Consider the following 10000-nt stretch of genomic DNA (forward strand, 5'->3'; position numbering starts at 1 on the left):
GTTGACACTATTATCCGGCCGCCATATTGGTGCACCACAGATGTGCACCAATATGGCGTTTTCATACTGGGCTGTGTAAATTTCTGCGAAACATTTCGACGAATATCTGAAGTTTGGGGAAACGCACAGGCCTAAAACTTGGAGAGGTGTCTTCTTCATTTATCTTCTACAACATCACGAATTCTTGACAGTGACTGTGAAAACGATCTATGGATCGTTTTCACGTGACGTCATCATTCTCGAAAATCCAAAACTAAAGAGCCACGAAAGTTTTTATCCTCATCAGGCATAAGAGGCGGTAAATTTGTATCCATTGGCAATTTTAAAGCTCAATAGCGTGCTTCGTTTGGAAACCAGAGCATTTTGAATTTCTGAGTTATAGCGGTGCGTGACACGAGGCGACGATCGAGTTTTTTGAGAAATATATATTTATCTCATGGTTTTGAGCCTTTTTAGAATTTAAAGCATTAGGAAAAGTGCTTAGGTAAATAGCTGTTTGTTCAGTACAGATGATCACTCGCCTAGATAGCCAAAGTAAGTAACAGATGTTGACACTATTTTCCGGCCGCCATATTGGTGCACCACAGATGTGCACCAACATGGCGTTTTCATACTAGGCTCTGTAAATTTCTGCGAAACATTTCGATGAATATCTGAAGTTTGGGGAAACGCACAGGCCTAAAACTTGGAGAAGTGTCTTCTTTATTTATCTTCTATAACATCACGAATTCTTGACTTTTTCCACGGGATGGTTTTCGATTTATTTTTTTATTGCGTGACAGTGAAAACGATCGTTTTCACTGGCTACCGGCCTAACTCTTTTTCCTACTTTCCCAACCGCGAGAAAACCGCGGTAAATCAGCCATCGCCAAAAAAATTTTTTTTTTCCTCAAAAAATATTTAAAGTTAGGGGGAAAAAATACATCATTTTAAAGCTAAGAAAATAAGCTTTCCAACAGCATATAACTTATTTACAGACAACTTAATAACTTCTTACTAACCGAGCGCGAGAGCCGTACTGCCAGGGAAATATTGGCCCGAGGTCGTGGCAGTACGGCTCGAGCTACAGTAGCTCGGTTAGGAAGTAGTTTATTATATGGTTTTTTAATTACCTTTTGCTTTGTTTTTGCAAGCCCGTAATCGGCCCGTGGGCTAGTCACAATTAGCCAATCAGAGCGCGCGTTATATCGGCTACAAACCCCAACTTGAAAAAAATTGCCTGGAACGCTGCACGTACCACAGGCAACCCAGTGTACCCTCACGGAGGGTCTAGTTGAAAAAACGTGTCCGTAAGGGCCTGATTACATGGTGAATTTCAGCCCGGGTTGGCCAGGCTGAGATTTCACCGTTCTGTAAGAAATCCCTTGCCTAAAGGCTTGGGTGTATACCGAGACAATACAAGTGACTCGTGGGGTATTCCACGGTATAACAGTTGAAAGCGTTGCATAACTGGCATGTACATCTCTGTATACTAGTATACCCTTGTATGCCCTTGTTTACCTCTGTGCAACCTTACATAGCAGCATTGTATACACTTATATAACCTTGTATACCTATTTATATCCTTGTATACCCCAATATACCCTTGTATACAATTTTTACTTAAAAACCATTGTATACCTTTGTAAACCCTTATGATACCTAGAAAGCCTTAAGCCCCTGTATACTCTTGTTAACCTCTACATACCGTTTATATGTATAAAGGGGGTCAGTGAGTTTCGAGTGAGTTTCTAAGGAAACTGTGGTGCTGCGTCGGTCAGGAAGTAGTACACAAAAATTTGGTTTTTCAACGGAGTTGATAATGTAAATTGACCACCGTACAGGGATTCTAAAAGTTGACGTTTCGAGCGTTAACCCTTAGTCAGAGTAAATCCTCTCTCTCTGACGAAGGGCTAACGCTCGAAACGTCAGCTTTAGAATCCCTGTACGGTGGCTGTACGGTGGTCAATTGTTTTTAAGACGCGGACGGCAACCGGAAGTCAGCTGTTTTCCCTTTTAACTTGTCTTCACACGACCACGTTTACATTGCTGAGTATAAAAATCTGGGAGACACCACTGCCCTGGCGCACGAAATGTTCTCTTTCGGTTGCCGTCCGCCCAAATTTTTGTGCATATTACCTATCCCGGCATGTGCAATCGATAAAACCGATAATCGATAACATTCGATAACAATCGATAAAAATTAGTAAATTGTATCGGAAATCGATTAAAATCGATAAAAGGACACGTTGTGAGTAATCGATAATTATCGATTTTTAAATTAATGTTATCGATTTTATCGAATTTCTAAAATGTATCAAATCTTCCATAACAACACTCGTCCGATACCATGAATCAAGTAGGACGAATTTAAAGATTTATTTAACAAATCGATAATTGAATGAATACTGATAATCAAATAATATTAACACGATTCCCTGGCATGATTCAACGGGGAAACGCAACATAACATAACCGCTTTTTGTATTTACTCAGAAACTGTTCAAGCAACACCAAGTAAGTGAATTTAAGATAGCTTTTTCCTGGAGATATAAAGTAAAATCATCGAGAGACCTTGCGAGAATATACCGGGAATATAAGAGTCAAAATGATTAACCGGGATACGGTTGCATGCAATAAACATATAAATTTGGTTTCTTTTTTTTTTTCCTTTTAGGTTAAAACATGGTTCCAGAACCAAAGAAACAAAAGAAAAAACAAAGAATGAAGTTAATGTGTTGACTGAATGAAATAAATCCTTGGTTGCTTAATGTTTCTGTTCATTGTTTTATATTAAATTAAAAAGCTGTCCACATAGAAGCAGTTTTATTTTGTATGGTTTTTGATACTCCGTTAAAATCGATTAATCGATAAAATCGATATCGTTAAATACGCGGAAGACTGTGAGTATCGATTTCTATCGATTGATCGATAAAATCGATATCGATTAATTAAAAATTATCGATTGATATCGATTTATCGAACGGTTTTCCGATATCGGTTTTTATCGATTGGTCATACCGGGTACCTATGTAGCCGCGTAGCCACGCCGCGCCGCCGCGTGGCGTACGTTAGTGTTATAGGTGCAGGTGAAGGTTGCTAAAGTAGTAAATTGTGGATTATTACATAACGGTTAGTGCTCTATATGTGGGCTAGCATGATAACAATGTCGGACTGTGATTTGGATTGTCTGGTGATGGACATAGTAAAATCTCTACAAGTGTCAATGGGTTAATTTTAAAAGCTAAAGCACTAAACATGGAGCAGCTAGTAGTCGATCTTGAAGATACAATTTGGCGAAAATACAGTGACAGTTCAACGCCACTTCAGTTTTGCAACACCTACAACGAGGTGAAAACGGGAATATTTGGCGATCCTTCTGGAAATTTCCAAAAAGCAGATCTCGGACGAACAGTTTGCTATATTGTGTCCGCTGTAGTGGTGCAGGATGGTCGTGTTTTGATGATGAGAGAGGCCAAGAGTTCTTGTCGAGGAAGGTGGTACCTTCCAGCTGGTAGAGTTGAAAAGAACGAATCTTTTGAAGAAGCTGTCATTAGGGAGGTTCTTGAAGAAACAGGTTTGCACTTTCAACCTACTTCGATTATTTCTATTGATTCCCAAGGGACGAATTGGTTTCGCTTTTCATTTGGTGGTGTTATAACTTATGGAAAGATTAAGACTTTACAGGAGCAAGACGCTGAGTCCATGGAAGCGGGCTGGTTTTCCCCTGAGAACATTTTCAATTCTCTGAGTTTGAGATGTGAGGATATTTGCCCTTTGATACGTGTGGGGTTGAAATGGTATGAAAGACATCAGGAAAAATCGATCTGTAAACTTCTGCCTGTTGGGAGGCCCTATGAGCACGTTGTCATAAGAGTAGTGGTAGTCAAGAGATCAGAAGAGGGTGGCAAGAAATTGCTGTTTTGTGTTTTATTAAATGACACAGCAAAAAAATACTCATGTCCATGTTTTCCATATGAAATAACAGACATGAGCTATGCTGCGAACATCATCTTTGTGATTGATAAATTAGTGAGAGATATCGATTCTCGAATCGCTTACAAGTTGCATGGCTATCTTAATGTTGAACACACTGGGAAACCACAAGGTTTGGCTGATGGATTGTGTTTGACACTTTTGGTAGAAATTTTTGTCCCTTTTGAGGGTGGAATAAAAAACAATAAGTACAACTTGTTCCAAGTTGAAGACACCAATCTAAGTGATAAGATATGGGAGCTTATAGATATTGAAGGTTGTGTGAAGCTTCAAGAACGCTGAGTTATTTATATCATCATCATCAGTTCTATTTCTTAAATTGAAGTTAAAACGTAAATATTCATAGTTGGGCACCTCTAAATAGGGTGCTACTCATAGTTCTCTACATCCAGTCCACACCATAGTCTGTTTCATTAAGACCTGTGAACCCTTTGAAAACAGAAAAGTCAGACTATTTTTGATTGATCTTTCCAGACCAAGTTAAAAAACCTCATTTTAGAGGGGAAAGGACCTACAAAGACATTCAGTCCATGATAATTGTCAACCCCTCCCAAATATTAAACTAGAAGTATTACCAGTACCCCACAACTTTATTCCCAGCACCTTTCCCTTCACTTTGGGACGAATGGTCCAAGGAAGGAGTTTGAAAAGTTCACACCCTAGCTGTGCTTTCAATAAGACCTGGATCCCTCTGGAGCTCCAGTAGGTGCTCATGCACTTGCAAATCACTGGCTGTAACTCTTGTAAACAAGTAAAACCGACTTAAAGGAATTAGCAATTCACTTTCACACATTGTAACTTGAAAGCTAATTAAAACATTTAAAAACACAACTTATCTTTGATTTATACACACCCTTTGATTTTACTTCCTTACATTCAACACCACAGTCGTCTTCCATTTGACACAGTATTCTCAAGTCTTCTACATTAGTTATTTTTGTATGTTTCACGAAAGTTATGACAAGTAGTAATGTACCTCGATCTGTACTAAATTCACAACTGGTGATCTAGTGTGTTATAAACAAGATTTCGATCATCAAAAACTCAAACTTGAACCATACCATACAACAACATATGGTGCTTTTTCTAACAAAAAAGCAGTGAATGCATAGTTGTTGTTAGTTGTTAATCACTGGAAGTGGTGTTTCTAAGCTTTGAGATTTCAAAAAAAATTGTGGCAGAGAATGTCCCTCAGACCTTCCTAGGGGAAAGGGGCATTCAGCCTCTTTTAAAGTGCCCATGAAGTAACAAATATCTTTTGCTTACTTTAAAGACCTTTTGAAATAATGAAGAATGGTGTTCTCTGTATTGGAATATCTTCTTTCATTCCAGACATATTCAACAATAATTTGTTCAAAAATTGATGAAGTCACAAACTGTACAAATGACTGCAATAAATCACAAAATTGAGAATATCTCCGAAAATATAGGATAGGTGTTGTTCAAACGTGGCTGTGGTAATGCCAAGTAAGGTGCAAAGTGATACTCTCTGTTCTGTTGCCATGGCAACCATTTTTGCTGCTGGGTCTATGTAATGCAAGACTGATTTTGTCGTTTATTGTGACAGTCGTAAAAAGAGATGTTCACTCTTGGTGAGCTTATACAGAGATGTAAAGTATTATAGGCAGCACGTGCATTTTAAGTCTGACCATCTGCCTGTACTTACTTGTTCAAAATCAGAGATATTGGGTTCATTTCTGAGAGGGACTGGAAATGAGAGTTTTGCCATGGCAACGTCTTAATGGGTGTCACTTTGTGCCTTATCTGATGTACATTACTGGAGCCAAGTTTGAATATCATTACTCAAATATTTTTGGAGATATTTTCAATTTTGTGTTTTATTACAGTCATTTGTACTGTTTGTGACATCATCAATTTTTGAACAAAAACTTGAATATCTCTGAAATAAGAGAGGATATTCCAAAATAGAAAACACCATTCTTCACTATTTTGCAAGGTCTTTAAAATAAGTAAAATATACCGGTAATTTTACTTCATAGGCACTTTGAACCCTCTGCCTGGTGCAAAATGTAATAATAATAATAATTTCATTAGCGCAATTTGCTATATTGCCAGCACATATCAGAGGCCTGGTGAGCCTTGTCAGGCGCACAGTGTTTTATGGGATTTAGGTTTGTAGTTTCCAGGCGTTAGTAGTATTACCGGGGAGTAGTAGTCATTCTTCCGTCAGCCTTCGCCACACGAAGTTGCTGCTTTTGGCTCTATATTGCTATGATAATAATAAGAATAATAATCAATGATAATTATATGTTACCCAGGAAACTCCACTCACTCGAAAGTGGTTTTTAGGGAGGTCCTGTACCCTATCCAATTGGAGTTTAGAAATTTTGGTTTTTGAGGATACAAGAAAACCCGGAGAACCTGGAGAAAAACCTCTCGGAGCAGAGTAAAGAACCAACCACAACCTTAGCCCACATATGGCCGCAAGTCCAGAATTGAACCCGGGCCACATTGGTGGGAAGCGAGTGCAATCACCACTATGCCATCCCTGTTCCCAGGATACTACATTTTTTCCTTCCTATTGTTAATACTACTTTCCCATACAGTCCTTACAGGTGATTTTTGTTTTGTTTAAAGTTTTACTCAGCATTTTACTCCGATAACATGTTGTTAATAGAGATGTCTTTATTAAAGTGTCTGTGGCAGTTGTCACGCAGGACATTTTGTGTCTTGAAAATATCTTTTATTCGTCCTACTTGTACCTCGCAGGCTAGCCTACTTGAGGATCGACTAAAATATTTGTCTGTGAAAATCCCAAAACTTGCAATAATAACTACTTTGTTATTCACTGTTGAAGTTTTCACACTACGAGCAACCTTGAAGAAAGCAAGAGATTTCCCCCTAAACCGGAAGTGATACGCACCGGATGTTGGGTTACTCACGTGACTAATTCACCCTAAAAACAACTTCATTCATTTAGAAAGATAACAGTGCCAGTAATTAAACTGAGTAATGTGAATTATGTTGCATTATCTCCTAAGATAAGGTTAGTTTCCTGGTGCGAAACGTATAAATGGAAATAGTTTTGTGAACGTAATCCCTGAACGAATTTCCCTTCGCGACACTTTCATGAATCGAGTAAGATACAGTAACTGTTGCGAAGACTGGTCGGTGAGTAATTTGTTACATTAATCTTTAAGACGTGGATGTTTTTCCATTTCGGTGCTGCATTTTAATTTCATGTCATAAACCACGTCATTTAGTTCTGTTGGCGTTAAATTTATAAAGAGCTGGTTTTAAGAGCTCTATCGCAGGGTTCTGCTCGGGGCGAGTACCCGATTTTAATTTTTAATTAAGAGCCTCCTATTTCAGCTGGCATTTTTGACTTGCATGCTGCAATATCTACACAGAGCTTATCTATTTTAGTTAAAAGAGCTACCTATTTTACCTCACAACAAAGCAGGCTTACGCACTAGAGGCAATTGTAGTAAATTGTCTGCCAGTGAACAAGTTAGATACATTAAGAATAGCTAGGATATACCCAAGAAATATATGATTTGCATATTATTTAATTGCGTACACAAATATTTGGGCAGATGCCACAGTCTACGAAAATGGGATTTTTCATTTTACTTAGAACATGAAAATAAGTTAAAGCGAAATTTTAAGGGTAGTCTCGACCACCAGGCAGGTCCAGGTGAGTTCCATAAAATTTCAGTCAAAAAGACCATTTGAAATTAAATACTGGAACCTTGCCCAAACAATAAAAATATTTTTATGGGCAAATTCGTATAAGTTGATACCACCCCAGATTACATTTTTAACTGAAATGCCTCAAAAGATATTGAAGGCTTTACTTTAAATTTATGCCATTGTGAGGTGGTATTTTTTTATGTTTATTTTTTACTTAACAAATCGACGCCCACATACACACACCATAATTGACATAAGGCCTTAATTTATGAGCTTTTCTTGTCTATACCGTTGCTTATGGGTCTGTCAAACCAGACACCCTTCTACAGTGCTTATCTAGGGTCTACCAAAGGGTTGTGCTTTGATCAGTAGTTAATGTAAGTATTATGCTTGATATAAACTTTAACAGACAGTTGTCACTCCACTTACTAGACCTTTCCAGTAGTTTATATGGGTGGGGAATGCTTAAAAGTTGTTTCAGCCTGCTAAATTCTTTAACCAATTTAGACGTAGAGAAGGTGTTTAGTTTTAATTTCACTGGAAGGTGAAAACAAGAATTTTGACTGCATCATTTTTTGTTTACATGTAAGCACTAGTCAATTTTATTTGCTCGTACTAACTGCACCAAGTACGTGTTTCGAAAATAGTTTGACAAAAATGAACTCAGCCAAACTGAATTTTTAACAGGCCATGTTAGCTACTCGCGTGTTACTTGATCCAGCCAAAACATCTACATCTACATGTTCCAGCACTCTGCTCAGTCCTTTTGACTCAAGGCTGTTCTGCTTATGCCTTTTTAAAAAACTGCCTACCTGATTATTTTAGTAATATTAAGCTCTTAATTTGCAGAAGTTTGCATAAAGTAAGTTTATGGGCTAGAGATGGGGAATCTTTTCATGTTTTTGTTATTCAAAGAATTTTGCATTTAACTATATTTTCCCCCATAAGGATTTTCCCATTTATAAGTAAAATCACTTGACATGACAGAGTAGCTCAGTTGGTTAGTGCACTCAGTCCATTAGTGTGCATCATTCTGAGCTGGAGGTTGCCAGTTAAATCCCCATCTGTCATGATGTAGCTGTAGCTTTGAATACCTATAAAAAGGAGCATTGCTAGAGGAAGGGTCACAAGTTTATCAGTAACTCTAGTTCACTGTCACATGTTACCCTTGTAAAAAAGGACCTTTACCTTTGTGGTCCCCTTGGGGTTGAAAGAGTTAATTTGCTCCCCCGACGGTGCACAGTTGAAAGCAGGGGACTGGGATAAATCGAATGGGAAATATTTTGAATGACCTAAATGAATAGCCTTTTTACAGGCCAAGGGGAGGCTGTGCTGTAACGGTTGTTCTTTGTAATTTTTCTAGAAATCCATAGTTCTAAATAGCGTGATAAAATGACAAATCCTGCTACAATACCAACTCCTGTTAAAGATGTGCAGGGTGATGGTCGATGGATTAGCATGGTAAGTAGCTAAAACTACAGCTGGGTAGAGGTGTCATCCCATGGCAAAATGGTTTAACTCATTGACTCCCAGGGGTTCCCCATTGACAAGTAAAATCATCTGGCATTAGACAGAGTAAAATACTAAGTCTGGCCGGTTTCAGCCAGTTTGGATGACAAAGGGTTAAGCAACTGAGTTAAATGCAGTAAAATTTAATCTGCTGTCGCAGATGGTGTGAACCTCAAACAAGCTTTATAAGGTAATTATTGTACTTTGTAGGTTTCATTGTGTTACAAAATAATAATAATTTTAAATCAGTAAAGTGTTGTTGTGACTTTCTTTTTTTTTAGATCTCTAATTATTTGTTTTGGTTGTTGTGCTTCTTAAGGTAGAATGAAGTCGCCATTTTTGTGGGGATGGGCAGACAAGGGGCTCTAAACCTCTTATCTCTTGTACCCTCTTCCCTCATTTCTCCAACGTTATTCCCCCTCTCTAGTGCTGTTTAGTGTCTGTGCTTTCTCTCCCACGTTCCCTCATATACGGTTTTCTGACTTTTGTCGAATTCTGACTCTAGTGTTAGTCCTTTCCCTAATCTCTAGTGAGCTCCCTGCACCCCTCTGTCCCTTTTCACATTACTGGGGAGCTTTAGCAATGACGACGGCAACGGCAACGAGAACGTCGCCGTTTAATGTGAATTTGTGTTATTGTGATGGCTTCACGACTATTCCAAGCATTTTAACGCGACAAAGGTGTTCCAAACCATCAAGAACTAAACTAGTATGAAGGGCGCTCAATTTACGAGAGAAAATGAAAATGTATCCTCAAGCTCTGACGTTCTCCGCAAAAACCTCAAATTTGGTCATTTCACGTTCTTTTTCTGACGAGGGCAAAGAAACGGACAAAAATGAAATCGCATTTGCAGAGCGTGCAA

The 10000-nt window shown here is 38.4% G+C and overlaps 2 protein-coding genes across 5 annotated transcripts in view; both read left to right on the top strand.

Annotated features, from left to right (window-relative positions):
- Window positions 1-2792: 2792 nt before the first annotated feature.
- LOC138028285 (8-oxo-dGDP phosphatase NUDT18-like) lies at window positions 2793-4806 on the top strand. The gene has a single exon (XM_068875764.1). The coding sequence runs from the start codon at window positions 3238-3240 to the stop codon at window positions 4255-4257; it is 1020 nt and encodes a 339-aa protein (XP_068731865.1). The 5' UTR covers window positions 2793-3237; the 3' UTR covers window positions 4258-4806.
- Window positions 3420-10000, top strand: part of LOC138028286 (platelet-activating factor acetylhydrolase IB subunit alpha1-like) — an 11328-nt gene continuing 4747 nt past the window's right edge. Inside the window, exons 1-2 of one of the 4 annotated variants that reach the window (XM_068875767.1) lie at window positions 3420-3556; window positions 8993-9090. In XM_068875767.1, coding sequence (XP_068731868.1) covers window positions 9022-9090 — 69 coding nt within the window. In that variant the 5' untranslated portion in view covers window positions 3420-3556; window positions 8993-9021. Of the gene's footprint in view, window positions 3557-6883; window positions 7108-7881; window positions 8007-8992; window positions 9091-10000 lie in introns of those variants that run through there. The other 3 variants (XM_068875766.1, XM_068875765.1, XM_068875768.1) reach the window with 3 other exon arrangements.

This window comes from Montipora capricornis, chromosome 13 (genome assembly GCF_036669925.1).
Source record: "Montipora capricornis isolate CH-2021 chromosome 13, ASM3666992v2, whole genome shotgun sequence".
Classification (NCBI taxonomy): domain Eukaryota; kingdom Metazoa; phylum Cnidaria; class Anthozoa; order Scleractinia; family Acroporidae; genus Montipora; species Montipora capricornis.

What these genes read in the sequence shown, in the direction of transcription:
- LOC138028285 (XM_068875764.1), top strand. Translation starts at nt 3,238, where the DNA reads ATGGAGCAGCTAGTAGTCGATCTTGAAGATACAATTTGGCGAAAATAC.